At 53.7% G+C, this 22,303-nt stretch overlaps 1 protein-coding gene across 1 annotated transcript in view; it reads right to left on the bottom strand.

Moving 5' to 3' along the window:
• The window catches only part of IQSEC3 (IQ motif and Sec7 domain 3), a 100,719-nt gene that overhangs the window by 9,001 nt on the left and 69,415 nt on the right, over window positions 1-22,303 (bottom strand). The window contains exons 4-8 of the mRNA XM_011957132.1: window positions 19,196-20,283; window positions 17,269-17,430; window positions 6,148-6,270; window positions 5,604-5,770; window positions 1,230-1,369 (exon numbers count right to left, since the gene is read on the bottom strand). Coding sequence (XP_011812522.1) covers window positions 1,230-1,369; window positions 5,604-5,770; window positions 6,148-6,270; window positions 17,269-17,430; window positions 19,196-20,283 — 1,680 coding nt within the window. The remainder of the gene's footprint in view (window positions 1-1,229; window positions 1,370-5,603; window positions 5,771-6,147; window positions 6,271-17,268; window positions 17,431-19,195; window positions 20,284-22,303) is intronic.

Here is a 22,303-nt window from a genome sequence, read left to right on the forward strand (position 1 = left end):
TCCGGTTCTGTGGCGGGAGAAGGGAGGGGCTCTCTGGTTCTGTGGAGGGAGGGGGGAGGGGCTCTTCGGTTCTGTGGAGGGAGACGGGAGGGGTTCCCGTTCTGTGGCGGGAGAGGGGCAGGGCTCTCCGGCTCTGTGGCGGGAGAGGGGAGGGTCTCTCCAGTTCTGTAGTGGGGCCTGGACTTGACTCTCATCCTTCTCTCTCCTCTTCTGAGGCTCTTTCCCTCACATACTCACCCCCTATCCCCAGGGCTCTTCCCTGTCATGCTTCTTGGGGAGCACAGCCAGAGGAGAAGGGGTTGACTAAGCCACAGTAAATGAGGTGACAGAGGGACAGGAAAAGGACATTGAGAAGAGCTTTCAGGCTGTTCTAATCCAGCCACTGTCAACCTGCTTCCCTCTATAACGTTGAGGGCATCCCCTGTCCCAGGCAGCAGCCTGCAGATATGACACCTCTACCCTTTCTCTACTACACAGATGCAAGTGTGCAAGAGCGAAGGGATCACGGAGACACCTGGCGTCTGCTCCAGCGTGTAAGACAAACCAGTCGCTTGCAACCAGACAGATCCTAAGACCTCAGCAATAAAGGCTCTCGAAGCAGAAAACGCTGTCCCTGCACAGACTGGGTGGAGGGAGCCTAGTGCAGAGCCTCAGAAGAGGTCTCCAAACTCTCCCAAACTGTCCCCTGAGCCAACAATATAAGGAGAAGGAACTGCAACCCCCATGACATCCTTCATAGTATAAAGTGTAGTAGCCTACAGAGAAGGCCCACTTTAAAAATCATTGCAGGCTTAGAACATGCTGCCTGGGACACAGGTCACTACCAGTAGGGCACCTCTATGGTGATGCCACAGCCTAGAGCCTATTGAGCCCATTTCCTGCCTTCTACTCATCAGGACCATCCAGGAATGCCTGGTAGTCATGCTGTCCTAGGAAGGGGACTAAATCTCATCTGGCCACGCAGATGCTTCCACCCTAGACCACCAGGCAGTCCTTCTTGACATCTCATTTCAGACTCTCCTGCTGCAGTATCTGGTGGCAAGAGGCAATGAGGAAATTAGGCAAGAAAAAAAAAAGATGCAGTGTCTGGCACACAGTAGCTACTCCATAACTATTATGTGAATGAATACGAAAAAAGAGTTTTGGAAAGCTAAGGAGGAGAATGGGAAGAGATGCCAGGAAAGAAGGAAGAAAAGGAGACGGAAGATAGGTGGCTTGTGGACACTCACTGTCTTCATGCCCACGATGGACTTCTCCACCTTGGTGACGTACGTGACGTGGTCCTCATTGGACTTGAGCTCCTTCTGCTGTATCCTCTCATAGATGCCTACCACCAGCTCCCTGGGGATGTCAGCGCCATCGTCCACACCTAACAACGTGGAGTGGGCAGGGGTGGTGGTGGGGTTGGGAGGGAGGGTGTCAGAGCGCTGGAGCCAGACAGAAGAGACCCCCCATCCAGCCTGGAGCTCCCTGGGGGTGGCCTTGATTTTTGCCATGCCTTTAATGCCTGGTGCCTCATACCCATTCAATTAAGAACAAGTTCCTTAGCCAGGCACCAAAACTAATGATATGATATGGCCCCAACACACATTTCCTGCCTCACCTCCTGATGTTCCTCAAGCAGAGTTTTTGCGCCCACCTCCCAGGCCTCTTTCCCAATGGCCAAATACAGCCTCCATGTTCCTGCCAACCCTCTGTGCCTCTGCAGTTCTATCGTCTTCCTTGTGTTTGTCTCATCCCCCAGCTCCGCCCCACCACTCTAGCATCACAAGGAGGTTCTGTTTCATTCTCTTTTGGATCTTCCTCCTCCTGGGTTCTCTCCTCCTCTCCAGTGGGAAGCATGGAGTTGAGGGCTTAAGTCTTTGAAGGGATTCCTCCCTCACTGGGAGCAGTGGGGGAGCAGGCAGACCCAATGGCAATGCAGGCGAGGACACCCCTGTTCCACCTCCTGCTTTATAGTAATGATAAAACTCTGGCAACAAAAAAACACTGGCAGGAAATATGCCAAAAAGCAAACACATTTCTTTTGGAGAAACAGGCAATTAAAATATCTTCTTTCTACTATTTCCAAATCTTTCTTTAATGACTATATGCTTCTTTTATGATGGAAAAATTAAAAATAAAGCAACTTTGGCAAGCATCTCTCAAAGGAGTGTTCCCAGCTACTGAAAGGACACCATGCCTTCTCTGCACAGCTCCCTGCCTGTTCTGGCTTCTTCCACATCTGATCTTGGTTCTTAAAGTCAGGCAAATGAGCCATGCAGCAGCCAAGGAGCCTGAAGGAAATCAGGCTGTGGGTAAGAAAAAGCAAGGAGAAGGGCTGAGTATATGGATGCCTCCAGTTCAAGGTGGCAGGCTGCATGCCTCTGCTGCTTCTGAATACTCAGGAGAAAGGAATCTTGTAGAAAAGCATAAACCCACAAAGACAGAACAGGAACAAAGGCACAGGCGTCCCAGGACCTGGAAAGTGGATAACTAAGTGGATGGATTTAGCAAACCTGAGAAAGCTGAAACCTAGACCAGCAGAGAGGCTAGAAGCCGCTCGAACACCACACAGCCACCAAACGGCTTAGAGCTGGTGTAACAGCAACTCCTAAAAGCGAAGGTGAAGGTGGGCTGGAAATAGGAAAACAGGTTGAAAATGGGTTAGAAAGCTGCTGTGCTTCCCTGTCCCCTCCTCACTCCAGCAGAAGACTAGGAGTCCATTCTCTAGAACTCTGGGCTGAGGGACCCCACATCCAGCCAAGGGTGGGACTCTGCTGAAAAGTGGGGGATGAAGTTGACACCTGTATATTAACCCTCAACCCCACTTCCCACTTAAAGATCTTAGAACTCTGGCAGCCAGAATAATACATTCTGGGTAACAGATTGGACATTTTATCTTCTGGGTATCAGGCAGAACAAGAAAAAAAATGTCTCCAGATACTGCAGTGGGGGGTCTCCCAATGAAATGGCTTAACTAAATCACCCTACAAGAAAGCCCACCAGCCAGCAGCCCCCACCTGTGTTCACAGAGTTATTCACCAGCTTTCTGGTGTCTCACTTTAAATATGAATGAACAACCAGATTTCATCAACTGTATTTGGAAAGTCTATACCAGGAAAGAGGAAGAAATATGGGGAAAAACAGAAAAAGAACTCCAGAAGAAATAGAGGCAAGCAGGGAGAAACTCAAACAAACAAATTAACCAATATTAATATCTTCACAGAGATGGGAGAAGATATTGGATCTACAAAGTGAGAATAAAATGCTATAAAAGAGGAACACTGAGAGGACAAAAGAGAGCTATTGAGAATGAAAAATATGACAGCAGGAAGGAACAACTTGGTAGAAGACATGAAAGATGGCACTGAGGGACATTTTCCAGAAAGTGAACGAAGTAAACAAAGATGGCAGGTAGAAAACTATAAAAGTTAGAGGATCAGACTAGGAGATCTACCCACAGAATAACAGGAGTTCAAGAAAGAGAGTCCAGAGAAATTGGAGGGCAGAAATGATCAAATACAACATTTAAGAAAACTTTCCATGATTGGAGGACATGAGTTTCTAGATGGAAAGGACCAATCCAGCCCTGGGCATGAGAGATGAAAGAACTGTAGCAAGGCACATCATCGTGAAAATCCAGAACACGAAGGGCAGACAGAAGAACCTGCAAGCTTTCAGAGAGAGAGAGAAAGAGTAACAGACAAAAAGGCCAGCAGCTGGGAGGGCAGAGCAGCACTGGCAGCTAAAAGACAATGGAGCAATGCCTTTCAAATCCCGATTGGCGTGTTTTGAGGTGGGAATTCTATCCCCAGCCAAACTCCCAACCAAGGTCAAAGACAGAAAAAGATACATTCAGAAATGCAAGTTCTCAAAAATGGCCTTTTCTCTGGAAGTAAAGTAAAAATGAGGAAGCTCTGACATGCAGGAACTAGGAATCTACCATGAGAGCAAGGGAAGGAGGGCCCAGGATGCCGGCTGTGCCCTGGCCCCGCCACTGTCCAGACTGTAGCAGGACCAGAGGCTCCCCAAGATGACGCTCCTGCACTACCTCCCAGGTCTGGATGTATGGAGAGGAGCTTGACACGTAGGGTAGGAAGCTGGGGCTGAATCAGGGAAGGTCCTCAGAGAGTTAAGCAAATGGAAAGAGAAGCATTAACTCCAAGGAAAGTAGAGGTAGAAGGGAGTTGCGATCATTCTGCACTCACTTGCAGACTCAGCTTTGGAGTGTGTGTGCAGAGCCTTAACATGAGCGCTGACGTGAGTGGGATGGGTCGGGGAAGGTGGATGAAAGAGGGCTAAATCCTTACATTCTATAATGGGGAATTAATAGATAATGCTTAAAATAAAAATAATTAACAAGGGCCAGGTGTGGTGGCTCATGTTTGTAATCCCAGCACTTTGGGAGGCTGAGGCAGGTGGATCACCTGAGGTAGGGAGTTCAAAAAAAGCCTGGTCAACATGGTGAAACCTCGTCTGTTCTAAAAATATAAAAATTAGCTGGGTGTGGTGGTGCACACCTGTAATCCAAGCTACTTGGGAGGCTGAGGGACAAGAATTGCTTGAACCTGGGAGGTGGAGGCTGCAGTGAGCTGAGATTGCACCACTGCACTCCAGCCTGGGTGACAGAAGTAATAAGTAACAAGGAGCAGTGTATAAAAGAGACGAGATACCAAAGTATAAATACTGTGTAGCCCTATTTAGATGAAGTTGAAGGACTGGCAGGACTCGTCAATGGTGATAAAAGGCAGAATAGTTGTTACTCTTGGGCAAAGGTATTGACTGGGATGGGACAGGAGAGAACATTCTGGGCAGGTGAAAATGATCCAGATCAGGATCTGGGTGTGATGGCATAAATGCACACGAACATACACATTCATCAAATTTCAGGCGCACACACTCACAGTCTGGGCTTTATGCCAGTTAAAAAAAGTGATAGAAAATAACAGAGAAGCATAAGCATGCAGTTTATCGATACAGAAGAAATGCAAATAGCTAAAAATGTCAAAAGTGGTTGCCTCTGGAGAAGGTGAGTGGTGAGAGGGGCAGGGACTAATTTTTTTCTGTGATAAGCCTTGTAGGATTATTTGACTTTATTAAATTATGAGGATGTATAACTTTGATTCTTTTAAAGGCTAAAAAAAAAAAATCAATTGAGCACACGTCACAGTCTGCCAATCCTGGTTTGCTCCCTGCCAGACAGCGCACCGTGTCGATGAGAGGACTTGCCGGCTGGTGCCATAAAGTTATCTGCAAGGCTGACTTGAATGGACCCAGGACCTGAAGGCCCTGTTCCTGGCTCCTTCCTCATAAGTTGTGGAGGGGAAGGGCTGGCACCACTTGAGCCAGCAACTCTGGTGTCACGGGCCTAGAGGCCAACCACGTTCCATGGAGGGCAAGAGGCACTGCCCAAGGGTGCTTGCTGCTCTGCAGTGGCGGTGGCTCTTGGAAACTCCCCAGCCGCCTGGCACACAAGTAATGTTCCCAGCTTGCTATGGGTGACCAGGCCCAGAGAGCAGGTGACGATCTGTGATAGGGGCTCAGACTCACAGAATGCACACTGCACAGACTGGGCCTGAGCCATGGCCTTACCCCTCCTGCCCCGGTGCCCACCTCCTCACCTCGAAGGTTTCGGATGAAGTCCTCCAGCATCATCTTCCGGTCAGGCTTGATGTTGGGGCTGTACATGTCGGTGTTGAGGAGGATGATGGCGAAGGCAAGGATGAAGATGGTGTCGGGGTTGTGGAACTGCTGCACCACTTCAGGATTGCACATGCAGTAGCGCTGGCTGTGGGCGGGTCAGATGCAAAGCGGACGCTGAGCCCCTGCTCACCCTCCCCCAGGCCCAACAAAGGAGGGGGTGTCCAGGGGGTATCCCAACTCTCCAAAGGCTTTAGGTCCAGGGAGACCACCCTCTGTCCCATACCCTGGTCTTCTTCCCCACACCCCCAAATGCCCCACCTTTCTAGTCTGGGGAGCTCAAGGGGTCGGTCCCTTTTCTTTCCTTCACTTCTTTCTTCCCAGCCTATCCTGCCCACACCAGAAGGGCTGTTTCTGGCCCAATGTCCAACCCTCCTGATAGCATCTCCTGTCTCCCAGGCTCACAGCAGCCCGGCTTCCCCAACCTGGGGTCTGTTGGGGAGTGGAGCTGGGAAGTGGCCTTACCTGAAGGCCTCGATGAGCCGCTCCACCTTCTGGGCCTCTCCTTGCACACGGATGTGTGCCTGGAACTTGCGCAGGGCCTCGTCCAGCTCCATGCTGGAGAAGTCCATCTCGTCCACCACGCAGCTGAGGGCAGGCAGGGAGGGTGTGAGGTCAGGTGGCCCCCTAAGCACCCTCCAACACCCATTTCCACTAGCCTCCGTTCCCAGCCGGGACGGGTGCAGGGCCCCTCAGGCTATTCACCCCCGGGGTTCTCCCTTTAATGCCCCTAGAGAACCATCTCCTCCCATCTCCCACAGCGGCCCTTTCAGAGCCCAAACCCTGAGGCCAGGAGAGGCTTTGGTGGCCCAGGACACAGGGGTGGAGGGAGGCTGAACTCGGATCTTCCGACTCCAAATCCCAATTCCTTCCTTCTTAGCCTCAGATTATCCCCAGCAAAGCTTTCAACACAAATAATACAGTAAACACATTTATTCTGTTCTTTCAGAGAACTGCTAGGGGCCTGTGTTTCTCCCAGGTTTAAATTTCACTTTCTCATTTGGGTCTTCAGGTGGCTGAGTCCTCCCTTGGGTCCCTTCTGCTGTAGGCTGAGCAGTAAGGAGCAGAGCCCCTCGGGGCTTTCTGCAGCCCAGTTGCTTCCAACTGCCCCAGCCCTCAGGGGAGACTGTTGTGGGAGGCATGGCCTCTTAAGAGTAAATGACAAATGCGCTTAACGTGAGGGGACAGCGTGACACGCAGGCCAGATTCTGGTCCTGGCTCTCCTGCGAACTTGGCGTGACTCTGGCTCGCCCACTCACTCCTGGGGCCTCTGTGTGACCTTCTGAAAGGGGAGAAGACTGGAGTCCCTGCTCCCCAAGGGCCTTGCTCCCTCTGAAATGCTGCCTCCAACCCTGGGGGGTTTGCCTCTGAACATCCCGAGCTTCCGTGTGTGTGTGTGTGTGTGTGGGCGGTCACAGGCCAGTTCTCCCAGCTAAGCAGGCGCCTTCCTCTGGTCTAGCCCGATCCAGGGGACTCTGCACTGCAGGGTCTGAGGCCGAACCCTCCCAGCCCCCTCACCCTGCCTCACCCTCCTTTGGGGTGCTCTGTCCCCAGGGCCATGTGCAGCGAGGCAGGAGTCCAGGCCTGGCAAAGCAGAGGACCCAATGTCCCCTGGGCATTGCTTTCCCTTCGGGAGAAGCAGACCAAGCATGTTAGATTGGGCTCTTGGAGCTGACGTTTGCCCACTCTACACCCACTCACCCCAGTCTCCTCCCACCGGCTATGGCACAGCCCCTGCACACTGCCCCAACACTCCCCACCGCCGGCAAGCAGTCCCTCTCTGTTCCCATGGTCCTCTGGCCTGCCTGCCCAGCACATCAGGGCACAGAAAACACCTGCTGAGTGGCCATGTGATGGTGACATGAGCTCTGAGCAGGACCCACTTCCTCCATGACCTCAGCTTCCATTCTGTGCCCACTGCCCAGAAGCCTTGGAGACCCCCAGCTCTGCTGTCAGTTTTTAGGAGAAAACAAGGGGAGATGCAACAGTGGTGGTGATCAGGACCTGGTGGTCCATGGACTCTGCCTCTCCCACAGTTTTCTGGGGAGAACAAGGAGGAAAGCGCATCACCGAAGGCTCTTAGAAAGGGGGGGGGTGCCAAGGGGGAGCTGGGAGTCTCTCCTCCTCTTTCCTTTCCCCTCCCTCCCAAAGGCAGGGCCTGTGGCCATCTTCAGGCTGTGAGTTGTCCTTGGCTTGGTCAAAGCTCGCTCCTCTCAGGCTTGCTGGCCGGGACGGTGGGCAGGTGAGGGTGGGGCTAGGGGTGGAGGCCAGCATCTTGCCCAAGGGTGAGAATCAGCAGCACCAGGATCAAGGCATTTGAGGTTGAGGTGCCGGCTGGGGAACAGGGGCCTCCAGGGCCAGCCAGGTGAGAGGCTACTCTGATTTCCCAGTGACCCTCCTCACCTCCACCCTGTACCCTCTGCAGCCATATGTGAGCACCAAAGGCCTTGCGCAGCCACATCCATGTGTTCCCATAGCCCAGCCCATTAGGAGTCTGCAACGGGGCACAACGGAGCCACACAGTGACGCTGTCCAGGGCTGGTGACCAACAGGCTGTGGTCCGATGGGTACAGAGACAGAGCCTGGAGGAGGTGAACCAGTGTGGCCACACATCAAGGGAGTCAGAGTGTTTGGGCCAGAGAGATGGAGTAGGGCAGTGAAGGTCAAGGAAAGTCTAATTAGACAGACAGAGAGAGAAAGGAGAGAGAGAGAGGGACAGGCAAGGAGGAAAAGGCAGGAGAGAGATCCCAGAAAGGGAGCAAGACCAGAGAGTGAGACAAAGAACAAGTGAAAAACAGAGACAGAGGGAGGAAGGGGGAAAGACAGAGAGACACGAGGAGAGAAAGGGACAGGAGGGGAAGAGGAAAAGACAGAAAAAGACTGGTGGATGAAGATGTGAAGTGCGCCACGGACTGGTGGGGGCGGCATGGAGCGACCACATCCCACCCTCTCAGCCCAGGGCGCTGACTCTTGTGAGGCCAAGGAAGAGGCCCTTGGTCTCTCTGAGTGGCATCCTGCTGCTCCCCAGGACTTGCCCCCATCTGTCATGAACCCCGCCCCTTCCCTGTTTCTGAACCCTGAGGTCCTGGCACCCGGCTTCCCACATCCACGTTCCTCCAAGAGCCTCTCTCTGAGTGCCTTCTGCCCCAGAGCTGTGGACCAGGTCTCACCCTGCAACGGTGGGGGTGCCGGGAGGCCCAGGGCACCGTGGGGGCAGGCTTCCGTAGGAGGCGGCGGGAGCAGCTGGTGAGGGTGGGATCTGCCCGGCCAAGCACGATGGCCTAGTTTCTAGCCCTTCACTCAGGTGACAAGAAGCTGCTCACTCGCTCAGGGCTGCTGCTAAAAGCCCCGGTAGTGAGCCGAGAGCCTGAGAGCCAAGGACTGGGAATGGGAGAAGCAGCCAGGTTGAAAGGTCGGCCCCCATAACGGGAGTTGAATACACCCCTTCGTGGGCCTCAGAGCGGGGAGGGTTGCAGGGGTGGTCACGTGGGCTGTGGAGCTGGAGGGGCCTCTCATCCAACATCTTCCAGTGTGTGTTCTCAGGACCCCACAGCAGAGTCAGAAGGGTTAAAATGCAGCTCGCCGGACCCCACCCCAGACCCAGCAAATTAGAATATTTGGGGGCAAGGCCTGGGAATCAGCATTCTCTGCAAGATCTCCAGGTTGTTCCTAAATTGTGAAACCAAAGGCTGAGCTGAGTGCAAGGGTAAGCCTCGTTGTGGCTTTTACAGTGTGAATCCAGCAACTCACAGGCCACCGGGCAGCAGTCCTCTTCTTCCCCCTGCACATGCAAGTGAGTGAGTGATGAGAACTAGAGCAACTGGCACCGATTAGACTGCTTCCAGCCAAGCATGACTGGACCTGTCTCAGGAGGTGCCGCTGACTGGCGTGTGGATCACGAGTGGTACCGGTTTTGCTCAGGCTTCCCCCTCCTTCCTGTGAGCTTCTGCAGGGTCTGCAGCAAATACCTCACAAGGGTTGGGGAAAAAGGATGGATGTTCCTGTATCTGTAGAAACAGGTACAATCTTGCATAAAATTGCTTGTTAACATTGATCTGTGCGTGGAATCAGTTTGTGTTGTAGGGAAATGAAATGTCCTGCACGCCTGTGATCAAAATGAATTTCATCATCTCAACCTTCTTTTTTTTTAGTAATAGCAAGACAGTGTCTGGCAGACAAAGGAACTGGTTGGGAGCTGAAAATAGGTAATGGTAGCAGCAGGGGTTTTTAATTGGCTGGAAGAGACGGCAAAGATCTGGCCTGAGAGAAAGTGTGTGAGCTTGTGCTCCTGGCCGAGACCAAGCCCAGGTTTCAGGATTAGGAAGGAAAACTGAACCACCTATTGCCACGGAATGTAGAAACCCTGGCTTATTTGGCAGTTCTTGGCTTCCACAATCCAGTGAAAAAGGCCCCCTCCTCCAGAGAGTTCTTTTGTTCGTCAGAACTCATAACATGCTCAACAAAGGCCAAGGCGTTTTGGAAAAGTGCAACGTGGCTAAGAAAACAGAAGAGGAGGAAACGGATGCAGCACCTGCCAGTGTTCCTGGTGATGTCATGGGGACAAAGAAACTCTCTTTTGAGGGGCCCTGGGCAGGCCTGGCTGCCGCTCACACCTTGAGACTCAGGTACCAGAAGAACTAAGTTCAAACTACCCTTACAATTTAAAGAATCCCAGAGCTGATTTTCCTCTTGCTGGACTCGGCAGCATCGTTTGCTGGTGGATCTCAAACTGAGGCATGCATTGCAATTGCCTGGTGGGTTTAGTAGTGTACGGAGTGCTGGGCCCCAAGCCCCAGAGTCTGATTCAGCGGGCCTGGAGCAGGAACTGAGCGTTTGCATTGCTAACAAGCTTCCACGTGAAGCTGATGCTGCTGGTCCAGGGACCACCCGTTTAGAAGCACTGCTCTATGCCAATAGCAGTGGGTGGAATAAGAAAAGGCCACGGAGCTGTTACTTCAAGTCATGTAGCCTCCTGGTGGCTCATCTCCTCACCTCGAGAATGGAGACAACACTGAGAATATCTACCACTCAGGGTTGTTACGAGTGTTAAAAGAGGCAGTGGGTGTGAAGTTCCTGGTGTACAACAGGGCTTAACTGCGTGTTCATTTTCATTAGGTGTGGGCTGACCCGGCTGTCAGTGGACAGGACCCCTCCCTGCCCCACCAACTAATTCTGCCTGGAATTGTATCACTAGACAGCCACCCATCGGCCCTTTAAGATACACATACACCAGAGAGAGGAAGCTAAATCTGGCTCAGACCTCTTGAGACTTGCAAATCAGCTTCTCAGCTCTGCTTTCTTCCCAAATCGAGAGGATCAGGGCATAGCAAATAAGGAGCAGAGCGAATAATGCCAAGGCAAGAGGTGGGATAGTATCTGCTTTTGTTCAGTTTCTCTGCTGCTGGCCAGGAGACTAGTCATTTCTTTTCCCCAGGGCCTCAGTTTCTGCCAGGGTAAAATGAGAGGGCTGGACCAGCTGATTGTCTAAGGGGTCTTCAGTGTCATGATTCACGGCGGGGGACTGACAAGGACTGTAAAAGCAACCGAACCACAGGGGTCTCGGAATGACGCACAGCGGCTGGATGGTGCAGGGTTAAGGGCTCAGGGGATGGAGTCGCTGTGCCTGGCTTCAGACCGCAGCCACTGATTAGCTCTGTGACTGTGGGCAAGTTCCCTAACCTCTCTGTTCCTCGGTGCCTTTGTTTGGTACCGATTAGCCGCGCTTCCCTCCCAGAGTCGCTGTGAAGATGGAATGAGGTTCTGCATGTAAGGCTCTCAGAACAGCACCGTGGCACACAGCACATGTGAGCTGCATTATATTTCAGGGCCTGCTTGGTCACAAACGGCCCTCCTGGAGATACGACAGCCCTGCCCTGGAGACACTGGCACCCCGGAAGCCACTCCTAGAAGGCCCGCATCAGAGTGGCCTGTTGCAGTCACAGCTGTCACACAGAGGAGACTAAGTCCTCCAGAGCAAATGCCTGAGCAGTCAGGGAAGGACTGGGTGGCAGGTAGGTCCATTTTTATATAAAAGTCCAATTTAAATGCCAAAGTGACCAGGCCAAAGGGAGTCTCAATCCTGGACTGAAGGTCCCAAGATCTCCAGCTACAGAAGTAAATAGGTCTTAAACTCTCACAACTGTTGACTGCTCAGGAGAATCCCTTGTCTATCCGTGGTGGGGAGTGGGGCAGGAAAGAGTGGAGAGGTGCAGGGTCAAGGCCATAACCCCAAAGACACCACTTTTGAAGATGTTCTCCTTCCATCCTTCTGGTGCTGGCAGTGTACCATTTTCAAAGCAGTGGAAATGACCCTAAATCTTCTATTCCTGCCTGCCTGCACTGGGTCTCTCTCTCTCTCTCTCCTTTCTCCCTCCCTCCCTCCCTCCCTCCTTCCCTCCTCTCTCCTCTTCTCTCTCTCTTTCTCTCTCTCTCTCTCTTCTTTTTTGAGACAGGCTCCCACTCTGTTGTCCAGGCTTCCAGGCTAGAGTGCAGTGGCACAGTCACAACTCACTGCAGCTTCCATCTCCTGGGCTCAAGCGATTCCCCTGCCTTGGCCTCCCAAGTAGCTGGGACCACAGGTGCCCGCCACCATACCTGGCTATTTAAAAAATTTTTTTGTAGAGATGAGGTCTCTTTTGCCCAGGCTGGAGTGCGGCGGTGCCCTGACAGCTCACAGTAGCCCTAACCTCCTAGGTTCAAGTGATTCTGATGCCTTGACCTCCCAAAGTGCTGGGACCACAGGCGTGAGCCACAACGCTTGCCTGGGCCTCTTTTTATCTCCTCCAGACACGTAAGGTCCGCCTGGGCCTGCTCTCCCCTTCCTCATGGGAATTCCTCAGGAATAAGGTAACTGAGATTACACACAGCAGTGTGGGCAGAATGTTCTCAAATGATTTCTTCCTAGCAATGAAAGGCCAGAGCCTTCCAGACTGTTGAATGTGACAGACAATCTGTCTTCATTTCTAAATGTCCTCTAAGAAGAACAAATCTGTAATACTCTGGCCAACATATTTCCATGGAAATAAAATAATGAAATCTGACCCGAACGTCAAACCCTGATATGTCTTGGAATTTAACAAAGGATGGGGCAGATGCAGTGGAGGGAAGAACACGCAGGAAGCTTTCTTCCGGCAGCTCACCCCAGAAGCTGCCTTCCTGCATTTCATGGAGATGTAGACACCAGTGCTCTCCATGTGCATGGGATTCACACCGGAAAAATCATCCAGGCCAGAAAGAGGCCGCTCACAGCCAGCATGGAACATTCCCCATCCACTGGCCTTCAAACCTGCTGAAGCGGACATTTCAGAAAGGAAATAGAGCAGAGCCAAATTCCCCAGCCATGTGAAAACGGAGAGGGAGAGGCTTCTAGCCCTAGAGGACCCTAACCCTGGCTGCTGTCTGGCTCCCGCTGCTGGCCTGCCACCGCACGACTCTCAGCTTCTGCACTGGGCTTCCTCAGGCCGCAGGCTGCTCCCCAGACTGGGCTGACCCCCTTCCCAGCAAAGCCCAGGAAGTTCCAGCAAGTTCTCGTTGTCTGTCTAGTACCCCGAGTTTGAGTCACGTTTGAGGGTTCCTTGTGCGCGGGGAAGGGGCGTTCTAATGTCTGTGCTTTCAAGCAGGAAAGATATAATGAAATAGCTAACATTTAGCCTGTAGTCCCAGCTACTCAGGAGGCTGAGGCAGGAGGAGCACTTGGGCCCAGGAGTTCAAGCTGCAGTGAGCTTTGATCATCCCACTGCCCAGTAGCCCTGGTGACAAACAGAGATCCGGTCTCTAATAAAAAAACAAAGAAAAGAAAGAGCTAACATTTACAGATAACTTACTAAGCGTCAGGCACTTCATGTACACTGAAAACATTTAATTCACTTGAGACAGGTACTCTTACCAGCATTTTACTAATGAGGAAACTGAGGCTGATTTCTCCTTTAAAACCAAACAGGCTGGGTGTAGTGGCTCATGCCCGTAATCCCAGCATTTTGGGAGGCTGAGGTGGGAGCATTGTGTGAGGCTGGGAGTTTGAGACCAGCCTGGGCAACGTAGTGAGACCCGCATCGCTACAAAAATATTAAAAAGTTAGCCAGGTGTGGTGGCACATGCCAGTGGTGCCAGCTATTCAGGAGGCCGCGGTGGAAGGTTCTCTTGAGCCTAGGAGTTTAAGGCTGCAGTGAACCATGATTGCACCACCGCACTCCAGCCTGGGCAACAGAGCAAGACTCTGTCTCAAAAAAACCAAACGCAAAACCTTCGCAGGTAAACACTGGAGTGGGTGTGGCTCTTTGAGCTCAGAATGGCTTCTATTATTATCATCTGATAAGGCCTGGTAAGAATACATTCCTTCTTGGTATGTGTCTTCTGTGGAAATAAGACACAAAAGGATGGAGATGTCAGCTTCCAAGAGCGCTGAGGGCCGAATTCTGAAAGCAAATGTCACAGCATTCATGATGCTCAGACAGACCAGCAGCCGAGGTGGCAGCTGCTCCCTCCCTCCTCTTCCTTTCCCCGCAGGCAGGCCTGAGAGTTGGGAAGCGCACCCTTCCCCTCTGAGAGGCTTTCTCATCGGCTGCTGCTTGGGTTTGGGCTGTTTTAGTCTCCAGGGGGATGGGTAATTTATATCCTTTTATTCAGCAAACAGCTTTGTACAGAACGAATGCCACTCGCTAAATGTCACCAGGCGGGGACAGGGGAGCTGCACAGAATCCCAATGAAGCCTTCCAGGTCTGAGCAAAATGGCACCTGGTGACTTGGCTAATGTGTGTGTTTTCTCTGGTGGGAGTAAGGAAGAGACAGTGATTCTGAAATCCAGACTGGCTGGCCAGAGTGGCAGGGAAATGCAGAGACTCCAGCGCCCACCTCCGCTGCTAGTGCCTGCCACTTACTGCTTCTCCATCTTCTCCCTGCCCTTTGCAGGAGAGGGTCCTCTCCACCTCGGAGAAAAGCGAGGCAGTCGGTGAACTATGGACTTTGGGGAGGGACTCCTTTCTGTGGCACTGAGCCAGCATGCCAGGGCCTTGCGGCTTTCATCAGGGCACATCGGGGCTCAGCTCTGCACTGAACCCGGCCCAAGCCAGGGTTCTGGCTGGAGGCCCCTTGGTCTTCTCACTCTCTTTTCATGCTCCTTCTTCTCACCTCTCCCCATCCACACCTAGGTCTGTAAGTTCCCTGAGACTGTGAGCCACGCTTCTTCACACACGCGCACACACACACACACGGGTGCCCAGCGTGGCCCCATTCTCAACACACAATAAATAAGTGCTTGATGTTTGTTGAATGAATAATAAATGGCCAACTCATTCCCCCATGAGCCCTGGCACCCCAGCACTGCCCTGGGGCCTGCGGGCTGCTCTGGCAGGATGACAAAGCATGCCCCAGTGTTTAGGGCAGTGCTACCAACGCACTAAGAGATGGGAAAGGCGGTGAGTCTCAGGACTTGGAGAAACCTTTGCACATTGCCCAACCCTCTCATTTTACAGATGAGGACACCGAGGCCCAGAGAGGTGACCTGTCAAAGCCACACAGCACAGAGGAGCAGAGCCTGGGTCCAGCTATTTCTCCGATCTCACCACCCTGCCTCTTCTCACTGGAAGAGTGTACCAAGGCGGGAGTCTGGCCCCTACCCACCCCGAGCCTGATCCCTGCCTGAGGGGGTTAGCCCAGCCCCCAGCCCAGCTCCTCGCCTCAGCACAGGCTGCAGCCACTGCTCCAGGCCTCCAGCCCACAGCCCATACACCCAGTCTTCCAGGGAGGAGGGCAATTGGTTTTCACTGTGCGGCTCAGCACCACCTGGGCTGCAGGAAAACACTGCGTTCCCCGCACTCCAGATCAATGTGGGCCTCGCAGGTTAGAATTTAGGGTGCAGGCCACATGGAGACTGGGAAAGACAGAATAAAACAGACAACAGTCAGGGCCTGTGGGTGAAGCAGAGTCACTCCTGCCCCCAGAGCAGAGACACACAGGAGGGGTTCCTGTGGCGACGGGGCCAGCACCTCACCCTGGCTTGGGAAGGAATGGACTGGGACAACAGCGCTTGAAAGCCAGAGAGCTGAGCCGGCTGGGGACACAGAACAGGAAGGGTGTGAGGAAATGCCGTCTTTCCCCTTCTGCAACCCAGGTGTATCCTGGATCCCAGTATCACCTCCATGGGCCCCCACAGCAGCGCTGGGGAGGGGAAGGGAAGCCTGAGGGAGAAGAGAAAGGAGGTGACAGGGAGACACTGCCTAGCATTGGCTCTCTTTCCTCTTTGAGGCCCGCAGAGGGTCTCCACCAGCAGCTCCAGGAGGGATGATACATTGTCAAAAGCCACCAAGAGTCAGGGCAGGAGCTCAGTTCTGCCCAGCCGAGGGCCGTGCAGGGATTTCAAGGTCCCTGAGCGGATCCCAGCCCTCACTCATTGAGCTCAGTCAGATAACCACCACATCGGTGGATTTAGAAATGTGACAGGGATTTCAGAGGGCAATGGGTCCAGCCCTTACAACCCAGCACCACTCTGCATGCAGGGAAACGCAGGCCCAGAGGACGGGGCTTCTCCACGTGGGCACACAGCACCAAGACAGCGCCACAAATAGAAGCTAAATCTCCGAACTCCCACTCCAGGGATGCTGACCACTGGGTGGGTGACTCCCTCAGCGTCCAAACCCTCTCTGGCAGTCCCTTGCTGCTCCAGGGGCCAGTACGAAAGGGATGGCTCCTCCCAGGGCCTCCAGGGAGACACTTCTGCTGACTGTCCCCAAGGAGAAAGAGGAGAGAGAAATGGGGGAGGGTCCCTGAGAATGGTGACCTTCAAGAAGGAGGCCAACCTAGGGAACTAGTGGAAGCCAGAAGGAGCAGGGGGCATGGCAGGGGCTGGAGCCGATGTCCCAGGGAAGGAGCAGCTGCAAGGCCCTGCCCTCAGCCTCAGAGGAGAGCCAGCCCCGCCCTGCCATCCTGGACGAGGTGTGAGTGTGAGGAGACTCTTGCCTGTCCACATTATCAAGGCTGAGCGGGGGTAAAGGCAGCCCCCTTGGGGTCGCCACCCTGCGACTGGACTTTAAAACCATTTTCTTTGGTTTTAAACAGTTTTTCTTTGGTCATGATTTTGTTGGTTGACTTATCTTTATGGAATTGTAGTATTTTCTTGCTCTAAAACCCTCAGTCTAACCCCTTCCTCTTTCTGCCTCCCATTTTTGCCTCCAGCGATATGAAAATGAACCTTGGAGAATGGGTGGGTCCTGAGGGAGGGGGGCCGAGGGGCTCGTCACCAGGCAGAGATGAACCCCAGAGCTGATACAAGCCCTTTCCTTTTCCTGGTTTCTCCTGCCCTGGAGGGTGGCAGACAGAACGGGCTTCTTGTTTCTTTGGACCATTTCTGTATCCCTGGTGCCTCAAATGGAGCTGGGCCTGGAGTGAACTCAATCAATGACTCTGACGGGAGACAGGGCTCCGGCCCACTGGGATGATGGGCTAAAGAGGGGATACCGGTTCCTGAGGACAATCTGGAAGCTGGAAGCTGTCAGAACTGGAGCGAGGATTTCACCAAGGAGCTCACGGAAAGAGCCCGCGCAGGTGGGGTGTGGGAAGGAGTTGGGGGAGCCCGGAGCGCCGGGTACTCACTCCAGCACGTCGCGGTTGAACTGCTTCTTGCTGTTGCCCAGGAACTCTCCAATCATCTGGCGGCTGAGGCCCTTTCGCTGGAGGAGGAAATGGGCCACACCAATGGGGGTGTCTGGGATGAAGCCGCGGGAGATCAGGAACTGGATGCCCTTGTCCGGGTTTCTGGAGGTGGGGAGAGTGGGGAGAGTGGGGAGAAGCAGTAGAGAGTGAGCTGAAGCCGTCCATGACTCTTTCCTCCCTGTCTTCCACCCATAGAAGTGCCCAGAGGTTCCTTGGAAATCCAGTTCCCCATTGGAAGCACCTCTCACCAGAGCCTCAACCCACTGAACGTCCTCACACAGAGGATGGTGCGTGACCAGAAGGAGGACAGGGGAGATCTGCAAACAAAGTGAATTCCAGAGCAGGTGGAGGAGAAGGACCCTTCTCTGTCCCTGCCTCCTGGGTCTCACCCCAGGCCTGCCCTTCCCCCTACCCATATCCTGTTGTCAATATGCAGGTCCCCACCGCAGATGCCCCAGCCCTGGAGGGAGGGTGGGAGAAAAAGAGGTGGGATCTCCGCCACACCCCCCCTTTCCTTTGCAGGCTTTAAAGCCAGGCTCCTCCCTGAGCTGTTTCTCACCGGTCCAGGAGGAGATAAGTGCAGAAACACAAGGTAAGCACTTAGAACCTTCCACAGCATTTCAACATTTCCAGGACAACCAGGCATGTGATTGTTTTTCTAGCAACTCATTTTTATTGTATTTTACAAAAGTATTTAGCCCACAATGTATTTTCAGAAGGGTGTGGGGGAACAAAACTGCTTCTTCGCTACGGATAGTTTTAAGAATTACTGCCTTGGGGGAGATGAGTGTCTGTGTGAGTTTTAACGGGCGTGAAGAAGTGACACTGTGGAAGTGGGGGTGGTTTAGCATCAGACCCGCCTTCCCCGAGGTCTGCCGAGTACTAGCTATTTCATTGTGTGCAACTCGCCTTACTGGTGTGAGCCGGCTTCCTTTTCTGCGAAACAGCAAGGTAGTACCTCTGTGTAGATACTGCTGGGAAGATTATAGACGCTTTATGTTAGGTGAGCTATGAACAGTAGCTACTTCCTCTAGAATAGAGGCCTCTTGAGGCCAGGGGTTGTGTCCTACTCACCTCTGTGGTCACAGTGCCTGGCACCCAATAAATAACAGCCAAATGAATGGATGAACGTGCATTAGGGCCAGAGGGAGACGCTCTTGGCTTGGGGCTATGAAGGGGCGAGTGGAGGATGGAGGCGAGTACCTCATGGACTTGACATTTCCATGGGAGGGACAGGTGTGCTTCCTTTCCTCTGCTTGGGGCCGGCTGTATACATTCTGTGTCTCATTGGGGTCTCTGAGCTATGGCAGTCGGTCATTTCTCCCCTGTTCTCTTTCTACTCGGCCTCTGCCTGCTTCACACTCTCTCTTCCTGGTAGCCCTCCCCTCTCCTGCTCTCTGCTGGCATTCCTTACAAGGCGCCTCTCCTCCCTTCCCCACCCAGCCCCGCATTTCATCAAGGCTGGGAGCTAATGCATTTTCCCTGGCTTCATATTCCACCCGAATGATTGCTGCTTAATCCTCAAACCGCCTGGACTGCTATTTACTTAATACTGTCTTTTCTTTTACATTCTCTTACTTTTCAAACCCTAGCTTCATCTTAAACTGTAACAGTTGTGAAAGTATGTGTTTGATGTGTTATTTTTTTCCTTTAATCTCTCTTAAAATAAACTCAGAATGATTAAAAATAAAATGCGTACTTCCTAAACATGACCCAGGGATCAGGCAAGGCACAGATGCGCCTGCAGGGCCCTGGGATGACGTGGGCAGTTACCTGGTGCCCTGTTTGGTGGAGGGGAGGTGTCCCTCCTCGTTCCCTCCCTCCCAGGACGTCCAGGACTCCGGGCTGGGGGCCAGGGCTGACTTACATGTTGAATAGGTTGAGGCCGATGCGGTAGAGTCGCTTGCGCAGGGTGTCGGTGGAGAGCGTGGGCGACTTGCAGCTGGCTGGGTTCTCGCAGTGGTAGCGCGGCAGGCTCAGGATCATGGCCTGCAGGGCATCCTTGGAGGCGGAGGCTGACACCTCCGAGCCTGACTTGGCGGACTTGGTGGACGCGCTGCTGCTGCTCAGCTGCTCCAAGTCGCCTGCCTCGGCCTCGGCCCCTTTCCCCACTTCTGCCGCCTCCTCCTCCTCTTCCTCCTCCTCTGCTTTGGCTGCTGTGGCTTCATCCACCGCCCCGCTAGCCCCAGCCTCTGTGCATGAGTCCTCCGCTGACGCGTCCCCCCGGCCCACAGCGGGGGCTTCCGGGGCCTCCTGCCCAGGGGTCTCGCCCTGCTCGGCCTTGCCCGCCGCGGGCTCTGCTGTGGCCTGGGCCGTCTGAGCGCCCAGGCAGTTGGCGACCGACAGAGCCGTGGAGGAGGAGACGGATATGTTCTGGTTGGCGATCTGCACCGTGACGTCCCGGAAAGCCATCATGAGGGTGCCGCTGTGGCCCGGGGGCAGGCCGGGGGTCTCTGCGGCCTCATCCCCAGGCCCAGGGCCTGCGCTCTCCGGCTCCCGCATCTCGCCCTCCAGGCCCGGGGGCCCCGCGGCCGCCTGCAGGGCCTGGTGGAGCTGGTAAGCGCCACCCTCCTGCAGGGAGCACATGGTCTTGAGGCTCCAAGTGCTGAGCGCGTCGTCGATGGACTTGGCCAGGGACTGCACCTGCTCGGTGAAGGAGTCCTCCAGCTCGGTGAGGGTGCCCGCGAAGGTGGGTGGCAGGGAGGGCGAGCGCACCAGCGGCAGCCCCATGAGGCCGTAGCCCTCCATGAGCGCTTTCTCAGCCGCCAGGCTCTCGGCCGTGGGTGCCCGCACCTTGCGCAGGGAGATCCGCCGTGGCAGGCGGCTCTCCAGAAGCGAGTTGCGGATTTTCTCAAAGTTCTTGCTGAGCTGGTATTGGCGGAAGGCGGTTTGGATGGTGCAAGCGGCGCGCCGGGACACCAGGTGACCCCCGTACTTATGTTCTAGCATTTCAATCTGCAAGGACAAGACAGAGAGGAGGAAGGACTCAGAGGGGAAAGGTGGTCAGCCCCTCTGAGGAGTGGTGGAGTCACCCGGCCAAACTTGGGTGGGGCCCAGGAATGGACAGTGGGGGGCTCCTGGGCAGCTCAAGTCTGAACCACCTAGCATGTCACGGCCACACGGCAAGACTCCTAGAGGTGTAGGATGGAGGGATCCGTTCTGGGGACGGGTGATGTCCCAAGGGCCAGGAGGGAGGTGCTGTGTATGGTGGACAGACTTTGATGCTGTGGCGGGTATTACAAAATGGTCATGGACGGCACGGTAGCTCAGGCTATCGTGTTTGGGAAGTGAGAGTGCTCCAGGTCCCTGAAATTATGTCCTATTCACAACCAGACATGCCAGGTACACATGGTGTCCTTCCCGAACGAAGAATCGGGATGCATGCGCTGAGATGAACGACTAGAGGCAAGAACAACGACGTCACTCCCATGTTCTCCAGGGATCGTGGGTCGGGAGCGGTACAGATAGAAAGGCCACACTTCATCCCTCATCAAAATACTTCAACCTGCTTCCTGCTCCACTGGAGCCCCCAAAGGCTGCAGCCAGAACGAATGCCTGCCTCCCACAGCCCAGCCGTGCCCTCTGCTCCCTTCCTGCAGGGCGTGATGGGTGCCCCACTACCAGGCTAGCAGAGGTACCCTCTTAGCTCAAGAGACCTTGAGGATACAACCCCAATCCACAAAGGCAATCCCAGGTAAAACGGGGCATCCTCAGCATCCTCAGGGTTTGTCTTCAGTGCTTCCAGCCTGGCCATTCAGTGCCTTCCCCATTCCCACACCTGCGGACATCATTCTGTCTCCCCCAGCATCCAGCCTGGCCATTCAGTGCCCTTCCCATTCCCAAACCTGGGGACATCATTCTGTCTTCCCCAGCATCCAACTCTACCCTCGGAGATAGTGGGAACTCATGCAGATTCATGTGTAAATGGCGACTAAGGCTTCCTATATGGCTTCTCTCAAAGCTACTTGCATTCCATAAGGGACAAGGCCCTGAGCAGGAGGAAGCTCCCAGTGCTAGCACAATCCCCCTGTTGGAGGGGTCTTCAAGGTGCTCTAAACCACACCAAGTGTATTCCTCATCTACTGCTGTGCAGCACATTACCACACATCCAGCCACTTAAAGCAGCACCTGTTAATTTCTCACGTCGCTCTGTGAATCCAGTCTGGGCACGGCTCATCTGGGTTATCTGCTCAGGATCTCACCAGGCTGAAACCAAGATAGCACTCAGGGCTGCAATATCATCCAAGGTGTGGGGTCCTCCTTTGAGCTCACTCTTGTTGGCACAGTTCAGCTGCTGTAATCACAGGACTTAGGCCCTCAGTCACTAGAGGTTGCCGGCTGTCCCCCGGCATGTGGCCCTCTGCATAACCTGATAGCTCAGTCCTTCAAGGCCAACAGGACAGTGTCTGTCTGGGGCTTCAGCTTCATTTATAGGGTGGACCTGACTAGCTCAGACCCACCCTGGATGATGTTTCTTTTTATTAACTCAAAAGCAACCAAATGGTAACCTAATCATCAGAGTGATGTCCCATCACATTCACTCACCCTGCCCATACTCAAGGGAAGGGGATTACACAGGATGTGTACACTGGCGTGAAGGGGACTTGAGGGCCATCTTAGAATTCTGCCCATGGTGTGAACTGGACAGCTGCCCACTTGATCTTTACTCGGTATGACCTCACACACCCATAAGAGACACAGACACTTGCCTCTGAGGCATTCTGTTCCTGCTCCTGCAGAAATAATGTAGCCTGGCTCATTCTCCCTGCTGAACTTGGACACATTTCCTGAGGCCTGGAATAGGGACTTGGCTTTGGCTCAGGCAGGAAAGTCCTTCCCCAGGGGAAACGTAGAGAGGAAGGGGACTGAGCACTAAACTGGCTCCTTTACTCTCAATTTCTGTCAACCTTACTCAAGCACCATGAGAAACCGACAGATTTCCCATTTGTTTTTTTTGAGATGGAGTCCTGCTCTG

The sequence above is a fragment of the Colobus angolensis genome, unplaced genomic scaffold (assembly GCF_000951035.1).
Source record: "Colobus angolensis palliatus isolate OR3802 unplaced genomic scaffold, Cang.pa_1.0 Scaffold437, whole genome shotgun sequence".
Taxonomy (NCBI): domain Eukaryota; kingdom Metazoa; phylum Chordata; class Mammalia; order Primates; family Cercopithecidae; genus Colobus; species Colobus angolensis.